The following is a 19,666-nucleotide window of genomic DNA, read 5'->3' as shown; positions in this document are numbered from 1 at the left end:
GGGAAAATGTGAAGTTGTTCATTTTGGAAGGGAGAACAAGAGTATTATTTAAATGGAGATAAAACTGCAGAAAGCTGCTACACAAAAGACTTGGGAGTACTTTTGCAAGAAACAGAATGATAGCACACAGCTGCAACGAGGAATCAGGAAGGTTAACGGAATGTTGGCCCTTATTTCAAAGAGTTCGGATTTTGAAAGTAGGAAAGTTTTACTGCAACTGTACAAGATGCTGGTGAGACCACATCTGGAGTACTGTGAGCAGTTTTGGTCCCTTATTTAAGAAAATATATCATTTCATTGGAGGCAGTGCAGTGAAGGTTCATTAGGGATGATCCCTGGCATGGAGACATTACCTCATGAACAAAGGCTAATCAGGTTGGGACTCTACTCACTGGAATTTATAAGAATGAGAGGTGATCTAATTGAGACACATAGAATTTTTAAGGGGCTTGACAGGGTAAATGCTGAGACGATGTTTCCCCTCATGAGAGATTCTCAGACCACTCCTGGCCTTCTCCTGTTCATATTTATTATGGCCTTATGGTCTGCCAACAAAACTGAGCACTAAACTGGTTTAACTGTGATGAGCTTTGACTCATTAAACACATTTATAGTCCTTTGAGAAGGTTCTTAATTTTAAGCTGATTTATAATAGGCCCTTTCTGAAAGATTTTACAAATTAAAAATATTTAAAAATAATACTAAGGGACTGACCTTTACACCAATGAAATCTGTAAATAGTTCTGCAGCTTTTTAAAGTCACTTTCAGTTATTTAAAATTGCATCATTCATAGCTTGTGAACTCGACACAGATTAAAATGCTTCTTTTTCTGATAAATTTATTTTTGGACGCACTAATGAAATTGCACTTACTACTTTTAAGTAAATCAATGAATATGCTCAAATGAAAAAAAAATGACAATATATAAAGTTGCCCGATGGCAAATGTTAATGAAAATGTTTGCATTCTGCGACATGCAAATGAGTTTCACCAGAAACAAAAGCAAAAAATTCATTCTGAGAATTAGAGCAACCTTCAGCATAGCTTGAACACTGCTTGGCTGACTATGCCAGTACCGGAGATATCTGGGCAGATGTATATCTGTTAAGCAGTAGTCCACTTGGACATCCTGACTGAGCTATGTGAGTCCTCTTGCATAATTGATCATTTACCAAAATCAACTTAAATCGACAGCCAGAGGAAAAGAAGCTGCCATATTTGAATCAACATTTGCCTTCTGCCCTAACTCTCCATCCAAACTCTATCACAACCTGACACCAGAATGTGTCAGGTCTCTCCAGAAAAACTGGTTCAGAACAGGTCTTCACTTTGCAACTTGATCCACTGACCATATACCATGTTGTATAATTTATATATACATGTAAGGTGACATTTAATGAATTTGCATTTGCAAATGGAAACATCCGAACAGCTAGTTTGGGGATTTACAACAAATATAATCTTATAAAATCTACCCTATATTTTATGGATTTCATTTGTTCTATTATATACAATTCAAGACAACTATACATGTTGGTTATTTGGGTCAATTTTACAGTGCTTGTACTTCAAGATACATGTATAAAAATTACATTGGACCTACATTGTTTTAAATGCACATATAATTGGATTTTTAATAATAATTATTTTTGTTTATTGTGAAAAAAGACACATTTTGTGAAAACTTTTTGACTTTCAACCATCAGGAGATTTACCAAAGTACAGGAAAAGTGGCATTTATCCTGCAAGAGAGGAGAGTGCTGATTGGTTATCAAGTGGATTTTGATTAGTAGAGGTGTCATGGAAAATGCACCAGTTAACGATGAATGCCTGTTAACTGCTAAGCTTTGTTTAAAGTTTAAAAAGGGACAGACTGACTCTGATTAATCAAGGCCTGTGACATGAACCAGGGAATGGCTGTTATCTATTTCATGATGTTAAAGCAGATACAGTATGTGTGCATTTTCTTTCTGTCTGTGAAGAACAGGGCCCTGTCTATTAATATTTGTAGCTTCTAGAACATAGAGTCATAGAGGTTTATAGCACGGAAACAGGCCCTTCAGCTCAGCTTGTCCATGCTGTCCAGTTTTCACAATTAATCTAGTCCTGTTTGCCTGCATTTGGTCCATATCCCTCCATACTTATTCCATCTATGTACCTGTCCAAATGTCTCTTAAATGACAAAATTGTACTTGCCTCCACCATCTCTGGCAGCCCATACCAGATACTCATGAGCCTCTGTGTGAAAAAATAGCCCTTCTGAACCCTTTTGTACTTCTCCCCTCTCACATTAAACACAAGCCCTCCAGTTTTAGACTCCCACACCATGGGGAAAAGATGTTGGCTATTTACTTTATCTATGTCTGCCATGATTTTATAGACCTCTATAAGTGACCCTCAGTCTCCTGTGCTCCAGGAAAATACGTCCCAGACTATCCAGCCTCTCCTTATGACTGAAACCTTCCAGTCAAGGTAGCATCCTAGTAAATCTTTTCTGCACTCTTTCTAGTTTAAAAATATCCTTTCTATAGTAGGGCGACCAGAACCGCATGCAATATGCCACATGCGGCCTTATCAACCTCTTGTACAGCTGCAAAACGACATCCCAATTGCTATAATTAATGCTCTGATCAATGAAAGCAAGCATGCCAAAAGCCTTCTTCACCACCCTGTCTATCCGTGACTCCACTTTCAAGGAGCTATGAGCCTGTACCCCTGGATCTCTTTGTTCTGTAACACTCCCAAAGGCCCTATCATTGACTGTGTAAGTCCTGCCCTGGTTTGGCCTACCAGAATGCATGCTGGTACACCACACTGTCAGCCCAATGGCAATCATAAGTTGGTTGTCAGCATAATTCTTCATGCCCTCAGGATTATGTAGTAAATGTTATCCAGCTGCAGGATCACATCTGATTAACATTAATGTCTCTGGTTCATTTGAAACTCACCTCCTATCTCTCCAGTGCCTGCTCACAATTTGTAAGACGCAAGAATGTGATGGAATACTCTCCACTTGCCTGAACAAGTGCATCTTCAGCAACTCTCAAGAAGCTTGACACCATTAATATAAAGCAACCCCCTTGATTAGCACTCCATCTACGGCTTTCAATATGCAGTCCCTTCACAATGACACATAGTGGCAGTACTGTGTAGCATTTACAAATTATTACAAAGCTTCTCTGACAGCATCTCCCAACCCACACCATCTTTCACCTAGAAAGGCAAGGACAGAGATACATGGGAAAGCCACCATCCGCAAAATTCCCTCTAAGATGCACACCATCCCAAGTTGGATACATCGCTGCTCCTTCACTGCTGTTGGGTCAATATCCCGGAACTCCCTTCTTAATAGCACTGGGATGAGCCTACACCCCAAGGAATGAAACAGCTCAATAAGTCAGTTTATCACTACTTTAGAACATGGAACAGTACAGCACAGTACAGGACCTTCAGCCCACAATTTTGTGCTGAACTTTTACCCTAAACCTAAGGTCTATCTAACCTCCACCCCTACCTTATACTATCATCCATATGCCTAACTAATAGCCGCTTAAATGCCTCTAATGAGGCCGACTCCACTACCCTCTCCTGCAATACATTCCACGCCCCTGCCACTCTCTGAGTAAAGAACCTACCTCTGACATCTCCCCTATATCTACCTCCACTCACTTTAAAACTATATGTCTTTCTCCAGGGGTGTTAGGGATGGGTAATAAATGCTGGCCTATTTGGCAATACCCACATCCCATGACAAATATTTTTAAAAATTGCTTTAAATTCACTAAAGGTTCTATGTGTATTCTTTGGGCCTATTTGCATTATGTCTAACAGTGAATATCAGTGTATAATTACATTAATTAATGGCATGAAGACATAGAATTATTCAAATCCCATTATGTTTTAATTATAGTGCCTTTTGCCAAATGATACCTTCTCAATTGTAGAGGAGGATAATGAGGAACACCATCTACATGAGAATGGCTTTCACAGACTTTCCATTCTTCTTCTGTATTATATCATTAATATGAAAAATATCTGCACTTCAAATATTCATCCAAAAGTTGAGGACTACAGATTCTATCTCACTAAGATTTTAAGTTTAAAACCACATCAAGATTTAAATCATCTGTCCCATGACGAAATTGGCAAACTTTTGGAAATCATTCAAGAGCATTACACAGTTTCCTCCTGGAGTCAGGTGAGTGAATCTTTTCTTTTTAATAAAGTCATATTGAACCGTAAACATTTTGTTGTGAATATTGCTTTCATCAGGGTGAGACATGTTGCATTGGAAAATAGAATTATTGTCATTTTGAGTATTGGGGGTGTGAAATGAATCATCAGGAGTTACAAAACCACCTAGAAACCGATATCCATTTCAAGCCCACCGACTCCCACAACTACCTAGAATACTCCTCCTCCCACCCACCTTCCTGCAAAAATGCCATCCCCTATTCCCAATTCCTTCGCCTCCGCCGCATCTGCTCCCAGGAAGAAGCATTCCACTCCCGTATATCTCAGATGTCCTTGTTTTTCAAGGACCACAACGTCCCCCCCTCAGTGGTTGAGAATGCTCTCGACCGTATCTCCCGCATTTCCCACAACTCATCCCTCACACCCCCTCCCCGCAATAACAACCAAAACAGAATCCCCCTCTTCCTCACGTACCACCCCACCAACCTCCAGATCCAACGCATCATCCTCTGACACTTCTGCCATCTGCAATCCGACCCCACCACCAAAGACATTTTTCCCTCCCCACCCTTATCTGCTTTCCGGAAGGACCACTCTCTCCGTGACTCCCTTGTCTGCGCCACACTCCCCTCCAGCCCCACCTCACCCGGCACTTTTGCCTGCAACCGCAGGAAGTACTACACCTGCCCCTACACCTCCCCACTCACCGCCATCCCAGGCCCCAAGAAGACTTTCCACATCAAGCAGATGTTCACCTGCACATCTGCTGATGCGGTATACTGCATCTGCTGTTCCCATTGTGGCCTCCTCTACATCGGGGAAACCAAGCGGAGGCTCGGGGACCGCTTTGCAGAACACCTACGCTCGGTTCGCACTAAACAACTGCACCTCCCAGTCGCGAACCATTTCAACTCCCCCTCCCATTCCTCAGACGACATGTCCATCCTGGGCATCCTGCAGTGCCACAACGATGCCACCCGAAGGTTGCAGGAACAGCAACTCATATTCCGCTTGGGAACCCTGCAGCCCAATGATATCAATGTGGACTTCACAAGCTTCAAAATCTCCCCTCCCCCTACCGCATCCCAAAACCAGCCCAACTCGTCCCCGCCTCCCTAACCTGTCCTTCCTCCCACCTATTCCCTCCTCCCACCTCAAGCCCCACCCCCATCTCCTACCTACTAACCTCATCCTGCCCCCTTGACCTGTCCATCCTCCCTGGACTGACCTATCTCCTCCCTACCTCCCCACATACACTCACCTTTACTGGCTCCATCCCCGCCTCTTTGACCTATCTGTCTCCTCTCCACCTATCTTCTCCTCTGTCCATCTTCTATCCGCCTCCCCCTCTCTCCCTATTTATTTCAGAACCCCCTTCCCCTCCCCCATTTCTGAAGAAGGGTCTAGGCCCGAAACGTCAGCTTTCCTGCTCCTCTGATGCTGCTTGGCCTGCTGTGTTCATCCACCTCTACACCTTGTTATCTCAATGGCAAATTCGTTGCCTGTCTGACTTTCTGTTCTTATTGGGGTCGATAAAAGTGTAAAAGGCTGCCAATTTGTTATTGCCTATCATGTGTCAACACTGAAGGCCAAGTTCACTTCCCAAAGTTTCAGCGTTAAGGCTGTCCATGTCAGGTATAAACGTATCTCTGGAAAAAAAATTCTCCATTCAATAATGAGACGTTTTTCAATTCACACGAGACTTCTCCGAGATTTCCAATTTGTTGCCAGTTCCAGTTTGGCCTATACCCGCTAGGAAATGGATTGAAAAATTCCACATGGTCAAAAAAGATTTTCATCAAGTTTTATTCTGATTTGAATCTCATTCCCAGAGATTAAAGATTGCCTTACTTAACTGAATTGTTAATAGATATTCTTTTCCAGTTTTCAAATTATTTTTCTGGAATTATTGCACTAGTAAGTGGAGACCTTGTGATGCAATTGTAGATTGCTGTCTCTGAGCCAAAAAGTCCAGGTCAAGTCCAGCTCCAGGACTTGATGACCAAGGAAGGCATGTTCACGACACAGCCAAACAGATTGAGCATCAACTTTTAAATCATTCCAACATCCACGAATGGCAAATGGTAAGATTGGAAGAGATTCTTGGTCATTCATATGATGGAAAGAAATTGAAACCTCTACCATTAATATTCTTAACTCCAGATTAGAATATCAATGTAAAAGTGCACGGTACCACAACAGCTCAGGCATGTTGAGGGGCCAGACTGCAGGATGGCCAGTGCGGGTCAGTTTGGTGCTAATGGCCAGTAGTTGGATTTCTGTTTTGGCTGGGTGGATATTGACCTGCTGTTTCTGCCCAACCTGTGAAGGAGATTGCAGCACGATTGGTCAGACCTGCCTTGGGTAGAGAATTCAAAAAGAATAAGGACTCCTAAAATGTATCTTCTTAAAGTTGCAGTGCATTTATGAGTCTTTTTCATTGATGAAGGCATTAGAAAAAAACATGTTTTGTTTATTTTCTAGTGCATTGATGCCAACTGGCTGGAGGAAAAAGCTGGCATAGTAGGTCCCCTGGGTGCTGATGAAAATACTGCCCCCCGACTGGCCAGTGCAATCATTACCTCGATTCTTCAAGGATTTTGTATTAGAAGCTTAAGTTTACCCAATCCAGACTTTTTCACTGAATTTATTTTCAGATCACTGAACAGTACAACTACCATAAGTACTTCAGGTATGTCAATTAATCAAAAGAACACTAGTGATAGTCCTACCTAATTAAAGGAAAGTTATTGCTGTGCAAATGAGGGAAACTTGTGGTAATGGAAGTTAAATGAATCTGACACAATTTTAACAATAATTGCAATAACAAAGAAATTTACAAACATACTACTAACTACCAAATTAGTTGTGTTGCCCAATTATTAAGTGCTTTTATTAGCCACTAATTCTTCGTGTAAATTTATTTCCATGACCATTTCTCCAGTTCACAATTATAAAATTCAGTTCTATAAATTGCTGTAATGAGATGGTGAACACTCAAATTTAGGATAATTGTACTGTAACCATTAAAGTAACATTACTAAGGCACTGCCTTAGCCATGAGTAAATGCAAGATAAAGGACAACAATATGGGTGCTATTTTGGCTACCATTGCCTGATGAAAAGGGCTCAGTAATGACATAAAAATGGGCCCAACAGCCTGACTGACTCATTAATAAAAGCATAAGAACTTACTCAATAGGAGCTGGAGTAGGCCATTTCACCCCTCAAACCTGCCCCATTCAACAAGATAATGGCTGATCTTCTCCAGCATCAGCTCCCCTTTTTGCTCGCTTAGCTTTGCTGTCAACTTCATGACATTTCAAAAATCTATCTACCTGCCCTTTAAACACTTCCAGAGATCCAACCTCTGCAATCTGGGATAGAGAATTTCAGTATTTCATGACGCTTTGCATCTCGGTTTTAAATGAGCGGACTTTTACTCTGTAACTATGTGCCCTAGCACCACTTTCCTTCACCCCCCGCCCCCTACTATTTTTGATCAGAACAAGTTGGAACCTTTGCAGTTCAAGTCCAACTAAAATAATCCGGATCATAAAGAACCAAGAAGACTCACCATCTGTACTGTCTTTATTCCCCTCTTTGAACTCCATGCTCCCCATTAAATTATTCATGGCACAGCCACACGCAACAATCGAAACTCCATGATTTGTGTCCTGCAGCTCATCCATCAGATTTAAATTGTAGCAGCCTTCCCTTCACCAGATGGAGCAGACAATTTGAATGCAACAGATGGTTGCATATCTAGAAAACTAAAACAAATCCTTGTCTCTCTTTGTAGATTTTCTCTGCTTCAAAAGGTGAAATGGGCACAGTGTAATGGCTGCTAGGCAAACTGTACATGGTTTTTGGCATACTAACTGGCCTATTTACATTCTCTTCTCTCCCCTTTCGTTTAGACCTGAACCATCTACTTAATCATCTGGGGTTGGGGAGATACTTTGAACTGCAGTCACATGAACACAAAAGTGATAGAAGCACTGTAAAGCCAGTCAAAGGCTCTGGCCATTTACTGTTTGAAGCAGAGCATAGCCAAGATCATCAAGAGTGCAATGATTTACATGAAGATGATAGATTCACATGGGCAAAGGTAAAAGAAATGTAATTAATGACCTGATTGATTTTCCTTTGGCTAAATAGTATCATTCTAAGATTTTAATTCTTGTGATTCTCTGTTATTAATTGTGATATTTTATTAAAATTTCTATTTACAGTTGACCATAATGTAGTGCAGCATTCGAACTTATACAATAGGTAATGTTTGTGCAGGTCAAAGTTCCACAAATCTCAATGGGACAATCATCTACTCCTTCAAATATCAATTCAATTCTTCCTTAATTATTTTCTCATTGACCTCAATTGCATCAGCAGGCCATTCATTCTCTATGTTATCACTTTTTGAGTAAAGTTATTAAATCAACGGTGGCCTTTATATTGTAATCCTGAACCTACATCTTTTGGTCCTTGCATTTTTGGCAATCTTGAACACATTTGATTAATCCATTCCCTTAAGAATACTGAATGTTTGAATAATATCTCCTGTGAGCCATCATTTCTCCAGAGTAAACAATCCCAGGCTCTTCAACCTTTTATTCATAGTTCAAATGCCACAAGCTGCACATTAGTTTGGCTGCCCTTTCTGTATTGACTTTAAAGCCTGGATATCCTCGCTTTAGCACAGTTTTGAGAATTGTACACAATCTGATTTTGTGCAACGTATTTCATAAATGTAAACTCTTCCTTTTTTGTAGACTCAATATTATTTCCTGGACATTATACTCACCTCTAGTTACATATCATCCAATTCATTTTGTTTTTTTTTACTGCTGGCACATACTATATGTATCCATTAATATAACAGACTCCTCTCCTGTATTCCATGAAGTTGCTGCCTATAATTATACAGAAGATGTTATTGTGAAATGGTTCAGAAAGTGAATAGGGAGCTGAATGTTAGCCACCAGATATAAACAGGATTGGGTGGGGAAAGTAAATGGACAGCATTGAAGAGGAAGGTGAAAAAATGAGGTAAAGGTAGAATGAACTGTAGTGAAAAAAAAACTAAATGACAGAAAAAAAACATGAGGCGAAAGTAGACAATGGATAGCAGTAAAAATGAAGTTGGATGAAATGTGAAATGTAAAATGGAGGACAGTAAAGGGGCTGAAAATGAATGGCAATGAAATTGTGTTGAATTGAATGAAGTAGTGTCTCTGCTTCAAAAGGATAAAATGTCTTGTTGCATCTATATTAGAATATCATTGGAAACTATAGTGGAGATGATTTTGATGTGGCACAAGAAGATTGAAATAAGTATTTGGCTAAATGACCAGCTTGTTATATTGTGAAAAATCTTAAGTATAACTTTTGTTTTGCAGCTCTTTAAGGTTTAAATTATATTAATTTTGAAGCTTGAAATGGCTAAAATAACCAAACTGGCATTATGTTAGAGTGAGAATATGAATTTTTTTGTGTTTCTTCAACATTTCAAAGCCCTCTTCACTCTTTCACATTCTCATTTCTTTTGTTTTTCGTAAAGAAGTGAAGGGTGGTTATATATACCACGTACTTTACTTACAAAGCCCCAGAACAAATTGTTTTCAAGCGATAGGCGATTCTTGAATTGCCAGCTTTTTGAAAACCCCAAGTCAGATTTTACCAGTTTTATGGGTTTGCCTGTGGCTCAGATGCTTTGAATGTTATTAAAATCTATACCTCTGCTTAACACACAACAGCAAAATTGAGATCAGCACCTTAGTGGAATGGTTAATAATGGTTTGAATCCATTTCTCACAACTCCATTGCATTATACAGTGGGGGCTGCAAACATGCTGCAGCACAATATCAACAAGACACATTTTTCCACAGAAATTATTTTTAGAGTCAATATTTGTCTCCTGCTATAATACCACCTATATTTATTTACCTCAATGGCTAAATGGTTATGCAACTAACACTGTTTAATTTAATAGGAAAAGTAAAACAAAAATAGAAATTAGTCACCAGATTCTTTTTCATGAGGGTAATGTCATATCTTTGCATAAAGATGGATATCTTTGGGCTGATTTCTCCTCAACACTCTATCCCCAATCCCTATGCCTAGCCAAGGTAAAAATGAGTCAAAACGCTTTGAGTGCATTCTGCCCGACCTGATCAAAGATTTCACTAAAATGGTTAAAGATGGGATAGGTGCAACTTTCCAGTGGATAACTACTGACATTCTAACCACCAAACATTGCTTTCGACCAATTGTTAAAATTTCCCCTTTTACAGCCCAGAAGTTAAGGTTTAGTATCTGCAGCTTATCTATGTTGACTTTCTTGTCTGATTATCTCTTTGTGATATAAGGTTATTGGTGTCTGCATAGTGGACCTGCCACAAAAGTAATTTTGCAAATATTATATGTAAGGATTGTCCATTTCTACTGTACCTCATTAAAACTTGTGGCTGTGTATGGCCTTTTGTAGGTTTGTAAAAGCTCCAACTGCAGATAAATTAACTGTCATATCCCTCAACTAGGTTTGCTTTTCCGCTGAACAGCTAATGGGAATCTTTGTAAATGGCAGTGATTTTGCAATTTCAAAAGAACACTTCAACCAGATCAGCCCAGCAATTATTCAACAGCTGCTTAGTGGAGCTTGTCAACACAGTGGACAGGAATACGCACAGTCCGTTGTCCTGCCAACTAACACTGAGAGTAAGTCATACTAAATAACATGGTTTTGTAATTGGCATCTCTACAATGGCAGAAGCAATACTTACACACACATAACCTATTATGTGCCCCGTAGGATTGACCAGATACTAGGTTTGTGCATTCTTTGCAATTAAGCTCTCTGCCAGTCTTTCAAAGATTCATTTGAAATATTTTCCCACACATCCTTCATTGAAATACATAGTATTTCTGAGAGATCTGGGCCCCTTCCCTTACAATGAATTTCTTGTATTTTCCCAGCAAGGGCAACACTATGACCTGATCATTATAGACTGAATTTTCACATGATCCAAACATACATCAGCCTATCATATTTAATGATGGCTGAACCCTGTTCTAAGTTGCAGTCTGCTGCTGCAACATGTTACTCAGAAACAACCTCTCATGCCCAACTCTATGCATCTGCTAAAATATAGTTATTGGTAATGGTGTACAAGACATGACACTTCTTTTGACTATTTCAGCAATATATTTGGAAGATGGAATGCACTGCCTGGAAATGTGATGGAGGTTGGGTCAATTGGATGAGCATTGGATGAATTTTGCACAGAAAGTTTGAGCAGGGATATGAGGAGAAGGCACTAGATAATACAACCAGAACAGGCATGGTGGACTGAATGGCCTCCTGAACCATCATGATAATGTGATTCTGAGATTTTTCACTTGAAGAAAAATTTCCTGCAGGAGCTGGGCAATGTCTTTCAAAAGTGACAGGAGTCTCAGCTGGTATCAGGAGAACGAGTAGAACACTTGCACAGCCTCTTCGTGAGGGCCTGCTGCATTTTGTGCCACTCAGGCACCTGTCGGGCTAACAATGAGCATTGACCCAGGATCAAGGGCTTTGGAGGTAGAAGTCCCACCACCGACAGTTATCGACTAATCAGGAAGCTGGCTTGTCTTCTGTATTCAATAGTGTCATTGAGGAAGGCTTTGGCCATTACTGTTACTATTTCAACACCCAACAGGTTTTGGATTGAGGCGGTCCAGAGGACAGGTATACAACGCATCACAGCATAGACTTTGCGGTGGGGGGAGTGAGCAGCAAGAGCAGGGGATGTTACCTGCACTCATTCCAAGAGCTTCTTGATTGACATTGAAGAACCGCTCACCCACCACCCTTCCTGGGATCGAGCGTTTGCTTGTCATGCTTTCTACATGGCATGCTTGCTCTTAGATTAATGCCTGTAGTGGTCAAATGTTTTTTATTCATTAACGGGATGTGGACATCGCTGGCTAGGCCAGCATTTAATGCCCTCCCTAATTGCCCAGAGGGAGGCCAGACCAGGTAAGGATAGCAGATTTCTTTCTCCGGAAGACATTAGTGAATCAAATAGATATTTCTGACAATTGACACTGGTTTCATGGTCATCACTAGACTCTTAAATTCCAGATATCTAATTGTATCTTGTGCCAGTAAGATACTGAACATACAAGGGTGCATTGAAATGGGTATTGATTGCCTCATAAGGGACACAATGACAGTGAGGTGAGAAGCATATGTATCGACTTTCTCGTGATGGACTTAACTTACAATAGAGCATCCTTATCCTCAATGGATAAAGTTGCACGGGATCAGAGTTGAGCTTTCAAGATGGATAAAAAACTGGCTCGGTCAGAGAAGGCAGAGGGTAGCAGTGGAAGGCTGCATTTCTGAATGGAGAGCTGTGACTAGTGGTGTTCCTCAGGGATCAGTGTTGGGACCTTTGCTGTTTGTAATATATATAAATGATTTGGAGCAAAATGTAACTGGTCTGATTAGTAAGTTTGCCAATGACACAAAGGTTGGTGGAATTGCGGACAACAATGAGGACTGCCAAAGGATACAGCTGGATATAGATCGGCTGGTGACTTGGACAGAGAGATGGCAGATGGAGTGTAATCCTGAAAAATGTGAAGTAATGCATTTTGGAAGGCCTAATTCAGATGGAAAATATATAGTAAATGGCAGAACCCTTAAGAGTACTGATAGGCAGAGGGATCTGGGTGTACAGGTACACAGGTCACTGAAAGTGGCAACGCAGGTGGAGAAGGTAGTCAACAAGGCATACGGCATGTTTGCCTTCATTGGCCAGGGCATTGAGTTTAAAAATTGGCAGGTAATGTTGCAGCTTTATAGAACCTTAGGGCGCAATTAGAATATTGTGTTCAATTCTGGTCTCCACACTACCAGAAGAATGTGGTAGCTTTGGAGAGGGTACAGAAAAGATTTACCAGGATGTTGCCTGGTATGGAGGGCATTAGCTATGAGGAGAGGTTGGAGAAATTTGGGTTGTTCTCACCGGAACAACAGAGGTTGATGGACAACCTGATAGAGGTCTACAAGATTATGAAGGGCATGAACAGACTGGACAGTCAGAAACTTTTTCCCAGGGTGGAAGAGTCAGTTACCAGGGGACTAGGATTTAAGGTGCAAGGAGCAAGGTTTAAAGATGATACATGAGGCAAGTTTTTTACACAGTGGGTGGTGGGTGCCTGGAACCCATTGCTGGGGGAGGTAGTGGAAGCAGATACTATTGTGACTTTTAAAGGGGTCTTGACAAATACATGAATAGGAGGGAATAGAGGGATATAGACCCCAGAAGGGTAGGGGGCTTTAGTTGTGACGGGCAGCATGTCGATGCAAGCTTGGAGGGCCGAAGGATCTGTTCCTATGCTGTAATTTTCTTTGTTCTTGTACAATGCTTCTACCTATTAAATACATCTCTGCCACCAAACCCACAATGTGGAAAAGCACAAGATTTTGCCCAATGTATAAAAGCTGTAGTCTAGTAGCAATGGAAGCAACTGCAATGGTGAAAGTAAAATGGCCAAACAGTCAACTATTTAATAAATTGATAGTTTTCTGATCTGTCTTCTTAATGAAGTAGGAATTCTGAGTAGAATTGACTATTTTTCTCAATGTTTCTTCAGCCCTAATTCATGAGAAGCTTTATCTCTCACCTCCTCTAAAGTGAATAACTCATAAATCTGTCAACATTCAAATGTAAAATAGGGACCCCTGAAAGATAATTTTATGAATGGTGTATTGGATTGACGTAGGCCTAAAACACATTAAGTTCAAATCCTTAACTCTCTTTTGAGGGAACTCATTCTCTTGTGCAAAAGAAGAAACTTGATGCAAGCATTCATCACAAATTTTTATATAAAAAACCCCACATGACAGAAATAGAGCATTTCAAAACAAAGACCAAATCTCAGAAAGTATAAATATAATGTTCAATCAACTCCTATCCAGTATCACGGTCGTGTAGAGGTGGCAAATACCACAAGGTGGCAGCAACAGTCATCTGGGAATACACCACATAATTGCAGTGATATGGAACTGACCGTCATCATGAGAAGAAGAAATACAGAAGACCCAGAAGAAAAGTATTCAAGCAAGTCAGTTTATTGCATTAAGAATATTATCACCGTAAGAAGACACAGACATTCAATTATGAAAGCAGCAAATAGGCAATCTCAGCACTCCAAAGGCAAAACTTCATTCAGAAGTTTGTAAGAAACACAGTGACAAGAATACTGGCTTGGAAAAGAGAGATGAGCCAGCCACACTTAGAAAACACAGGGATCTTAGCAAAGGAGAAGAAAATTCAAGTGAGTAAGTGTCCTCCAGACAGGCTAACAGAACGACAAGGTCTACAATAAATGATGTCCTTTGTGAAGGATCTCTGAGCGATAAAGTATCCTCCAACTGAGAAATAATCCACAGATCAGAACCAGGATCAGCAGTACTAAAAGGAAAGACTTACCATTCTTCCAAGTATAAATATAATGCTTTCTGAAGGAATTGTGAAATGTTCAGAATGCTTATATTAGTGAAGCCAGTGACTTGGGGAAGATGAAGTAATGGTAAATATAATTTAGTCACATACATGATTGTATAATGGATTAACAATGGGAAAAATGTTTTGGGGGAGATGTTGTACAAGCTCATAGTGCTGACAGGATTAATGTTAATATTATACTGGCTCCACCAACATTACTCGGGTCACATAAGGTGACAAGGAGCTCTACTATACTTTTCAGAGTATGCTAGACATTTCTGTACCAGATCCCTATTAATTATATCTGACCAAATATAGTTGTACTTATTGTTTTCTTGTAATAAACCTCCTTGTTATCTCAGAACAAGGCCCCACTGCTGGGGTCTACATTCATCCTTTTAGAACTAGCACACTTCACTTCACCAGCTATACAGCCATCAGGTCCATGATGGAGAAACCCTGCCTAGGATATCCCTATTCTCTTGAACGTTAGAAGGGAAACTTAAAAGGGAATCAAGAGCAGAAATTGCTGGAAAAGCTCAGCAGCTTTGCAACATCTGTGAAGAGAAATCAGAGTTAACATTTTGGATCCAGTGACCCTTCCTCAGAACTAAAAGTTGGTCCATTACACTGTACTAAATAAACTGCTGGAAATGCTGCAAATCTGTTTACTTTATACAGGAGACCAGTGTAGCCCTGAGTAATTTCAAGCCTAATAATTTTTAATGAAGACTGAACTCAAGATTTCATGCCAATGAAAACATTAATCCAGAATTGAGAATTATACTATTGTTTAATGACTGCATGTATGTCCTTCGCAAGTTTTAAATGATAAAGTACAAGTCATTGATCACACAGTTTAATGGGATTCTACAACTGAAACAAATTTGTTTGTTCAGAATGAAAAGAGAATTTCAGGGACATTTCCAATTGCATAAAATAGTCTAGTCATCGGGCAGTCACATACAAATACTTTGACCTGGTGACACAAAGGCCATTGACAACACAAAATATCAGGGTGATAATAGAGAGCAACTGAAAAATTCTTTGTCTCTATAGTTGCTGCCACTATCATGCAATCCACTACTCACTGGGCCGTCAATGGCTATTCCACTTCTAACAGTTAATTATGGCACATAATATAGTTCATCTTAAACTCCAGCTAGATTTTGTTGTAGAGTATTTGCTATGGAATTTAATATTGTTCACTTTTGAAAGAATTTCTCTCTTGTTTTCCATAATTAGGTTTTAGCGTTTGACTAGAACTTTGTATTTCTTTTGTTTTGCATTTGGGTATTTGCAATTTCAATATATTTCTATGCACATCAGAAATGCTAATTGTGGTCTTTTTTTCCTAGAGTATGGATATAGCACAGTGGCAGTCCTGATAATTACTGTGACCTCCATGTGCGGCATCACCCTATTTATCTTTAACTCATGCCAACAGACATACCAACTTATTCTGCAGCTGTTTGTGGGTCTTGCTGTAGGAACAATGTCAGGTGATGCATTGATACATCTTTTGCCACAGGTACGTTACTGCAGAAAGTTACATGATTTGGTTGGCAAAACATCCTAGAGTGTGGAAAGAGCAAGTTTATAAAATTCCTGATATCAAAGATCAAAGCTTTGAGAAAAAAAATACTCAGTGACTGACACGCTGTGTTGTTGCAAGATAATTATAGGACAGTTTTCCTGAGGATGTTCAACTAGCAAATGACAATCCTTGGTAGTAACATGTACTTGGAAAATATAAGAGACAACAAGGTGCAGGGCTGGATGAACACAGCAGGCCAAGCAGCATCATAGGAGCAGAGAGGCTGACGTTTCGGGCCTAGTGTGTTAAATCTGACTGAGTGGCAGCAGTGAATATATACAGCAGCAGTGTACATTTTTGAAATAGAGCAATTCCAGAACTCAGCAATAGCACCATCACTGCTGTTCAAGACTTATCATGGAATCACTAGCCTAGATATTGGTTGACACCATGCCAGAGCTGCTGGTGTAGAATGCAAATAAAAGAATGCAAAATGGGATGAGCAGCATGCTTGAACTTTCCAACATGTTTTTAAAAGTAGAACAAGATCTTGCATATATGAATGCTTTTAATCAACCTCAAGATATCACAAATGCTTCAAGCCAATTTAAATATTTTTAAAGTACTTTTTGTATATGAAATAAGAGACTTGATACCTGTTTGAGGTCAATTTTGCAAAACCGTTTGCTCTGAACACAGCCATCTCAAGATCTGCTGATTGTTTACACTGTCAATTGTCTCCCTCCCCGCAAATATACGTTTATCCTTTAGATCACCCTTCCCTCAATCTTATTCATCTCAGCTCCCTAACACCACCCTCTCCCCAACTCTATCCAGGTCATTCTGGAAATCCACTGCCAGCTAACTGTCATTCAAAGCAAATTTCTCAAACAGCTGCATCAAAACATCCAGCATGAGTCAGTCTCATTGAAGGTCCGAGGTTCAGTATTAGGTGTAACTCAGATCCTACTTATTTCATTGTAAGGTTCGTCGCCTGAAGAGAATAGTCTTCATGCCATTTTATAGGTCTCCATTTGGATTAATGTGGCAATGATGTGGTTAAAAATGATGCCCTAATGTGCATTCTAAGAGACATAAAAGCAATGAAGTACTGTTTATGACTAGTCATAACCTTGCATTTTTGTTCATCCCCCTTGTGTTAAGGTACTTGGTCTACATGAGCATGATCGTCAATATACTGAGCATTCTTCTGAAGACAAAGAGTACATTTGGAAAATGCTTACAGTACTTGGTGGAGTATATGCATTTTTCCTAATTGAAAAGCTGTTCACACTCATATTGACATTAAGAAGTCAGGTAAGTCAAAAGATAAACATCTCTGAAAAATGTACAATAATGTGTCTCAGAGAATTCTTTAGTCAAAAGAAAGCTCCCATAATATTCAGAGATAACAAGGTATAGAGCTGGATGAACACAGCACGCCAAGCAGCATCAGAGGAGCAGGAAAGCTGACGTTTTGAGCCTAGACTCTTCTTCAGAAATGGGGGAGGGGAAGGGGATTCCGAAATAAATAGGGAGAGAGGGGGAGGCGGATAGAAGATGGATAAAGGAGAAGATAGGTGGAAAGGAGACAGACAGATCAAAGAGGCGGGGGTGGAGCCAGTCTACTATATCCCTTAATATCCATCCTTATTCAAAGTATTCCACTGATTGATAATTACCATCAAGTGAAAACAATTGGCATTTTGATTGTGCGATGGTAGGCTTGGGAAAAAAATAAATCTTGGATTGGGATTTGTATTGGGGTTGAGAAGCTGATGTTGTGACTGTATGCTTGTTGGGGCTGGCAGTATCACAGTCAATGTGTAGTGATTGGAACCAGATTGACCTTGTTGACTGTGAGTTCGCTGTTTGAAGTTGTTAACCTGAGCCAATCAGGAAATCTCTGGCTGACCAATGTAACCAGGGGGTTAGATCTCCTCAGTCAGGCGAGTGACTCCGAGCTGGCTGACCACTGCCAGTGTATTGTGCACTATTAAATAAAGGGTGACTTGGTGATGGGGTATTGGCCTCAGTGCAACTATTTCACATTGATTACTGGGGAAAGGACCTGCTAATTGCCTGGAGAGAATGGGGTGGAACTGCTGAAACATGGAAGACCTAAAGGCATTGTGGTGACTATTTTTGTGGCTGCCATTTCCAGAAAAAAATGAAAGTACTTGGGTTCAAGGATGAGAGACACAGAGTTAACACTCTGGACAGGACAATTCCTCCATTTTCCAACGTTGCCCTTGAGGTCCTTCAGGAGGCTATGAGGGTGAGAAGGGAGGATCTCTTTTTGAGAGCGTGGAAAGAGGTGTTCAGCCAACTAAACAAAACTAGCATGGACTCAGGTTGGAAAAATATCATCGGCTGAAATGAGATGCCAAGAAATTGGGTCCAGTGCCATAAAATGTTCATGGCCTTTCTTTGTCCTGGCACGATGCTTGCGACATGGGACCCTAAGGACAGGCTTTTGGCTGTTCAATCTCATGCAGGTATTCCTGCTGAGGTATGTGTGTGCAAAGTATTTACAAAGCCCTCAATAATGCTAAGAGCCACAGTGCTGCTGAGGACTTACTGACATATACTGCTAGCAATAGTCAGAGAAGCCAATCTAATCAAATCTCTCCAGATCGGGTGTGTTCCAATGACAGACTATGTTGAGGGTATGATCTCAATTGCCTTCCTGTCCCTTGTACCTCTCCTCTCATGCCTAGGACTCATTTTCTTCTGCTGAGGACTGTTGTGGACCAGACCAAACCATATTCAAATACAGGGTGGCACTGTGGCTTAGTAGTTAGCACTGCTGCCTCAAGCACCAGGGACGCAGTTTCGATTCCACCCTTGGGCAACTGTCCGTGTGGAGTTTGCACATTTTCCCCGTTGCTGCCAAGTGCTCTGGTTTCCTTCCACAGTCCAAAGATGTGCAAATTAGGTAGATTGACTGTACTAAATTTCTCATAGTGTTCAGGGATGTGTAGGTTAGCCATTGGAAATGCAGGGTTACAGGGAAAGGCTAAGGGGATGGGTCTAGGTGGGATGCTCTTCAGAGGGCTGGTGTGAGTTTGTTGGGCTGGATGGTCTGTTCCCACACTGTGGGAATTCTAATATGTCAAGGAGATAGCCTAGACCCTAACTTTTATCCTATTTAAAGGCAAGGTTAAGGTGCTGTGTCCCAGATGTAATTCAATTAGTCATACTTCTCGACTTTAAGCAAAACACATTTTATTCTTACAGAGGTTAAAGTACAAATCAAAGAAAAAAGAATTGATATAACTTTAACTCTATTGGAAAACTTAACAGTATAATAGATTATTTAACTACTAAACAGTAACTGTTCCAATATAGTGCCATCCCATATACACACCCTTGCCAAAGGCAAATTCAGTAAAATACATTGCCTCACATGCGATGTTTCTCCAATCCAGGAG

General features: G+C 40.4%; 1 protein-coding gene across 1 annotated transcript in view; it reads left to right on the top strand.

Annotated features, from left to right (window-relative positions):
- Positions 1 to 19,666, top strand: part of LOC109916415 (zinc transporter ZIP12) — a 70,105-nt gene that overhangs the window by 13,185 nt on the left and 37,254 nt on the right. The window contains exons 2-7 of the mRNA XM_048606966.1: positions 3,912 to 4,199; positions 6,680 to 6,887; positions 8,116 to 8,306; positions 10,736 to 10,913; positions 16,054 to 16,226; positions 17,397 to 17,549. Coding sequence (XP_048462923.1) covers positions 3,912 to 4,199; positions 6,680 to 6,887; positions 8,116 to 8,306; positions 10,736 to 10,913; positions 16,054 to 16,226; positions 17,397 to 17,549 — 1,191 coding nt within the window. The remainder of the gene's footprint in view (positions 1 to 3,911; positions 4,200 to 6,679; positions 6,888 to 8,115; positions 8,307 to 10,735; positions 10,914 to 16,053; positions 16,227 to 17,396; positions 17,550 to 19,666) is intronic.

Source organism: Rhincodon typus, chromosome 2 (assembly GCF_021869965.1).
Source record: "Rhincodon typus isolate 14 chromosome 2, sRhiTyp1.1, whole genome shotgun sequence".
Lineage (NCBI taxonomy): Eukaryota > Metazoa > Chordata > Chondrichthyes > Orectolobiformes > Rhincodontidae > Rhincodon > Rhincodon typus.
Note: the sequence above shows the minus strand (reverse complement) of the source record. Positions and strands in the feature narration are given on the sequence as shown.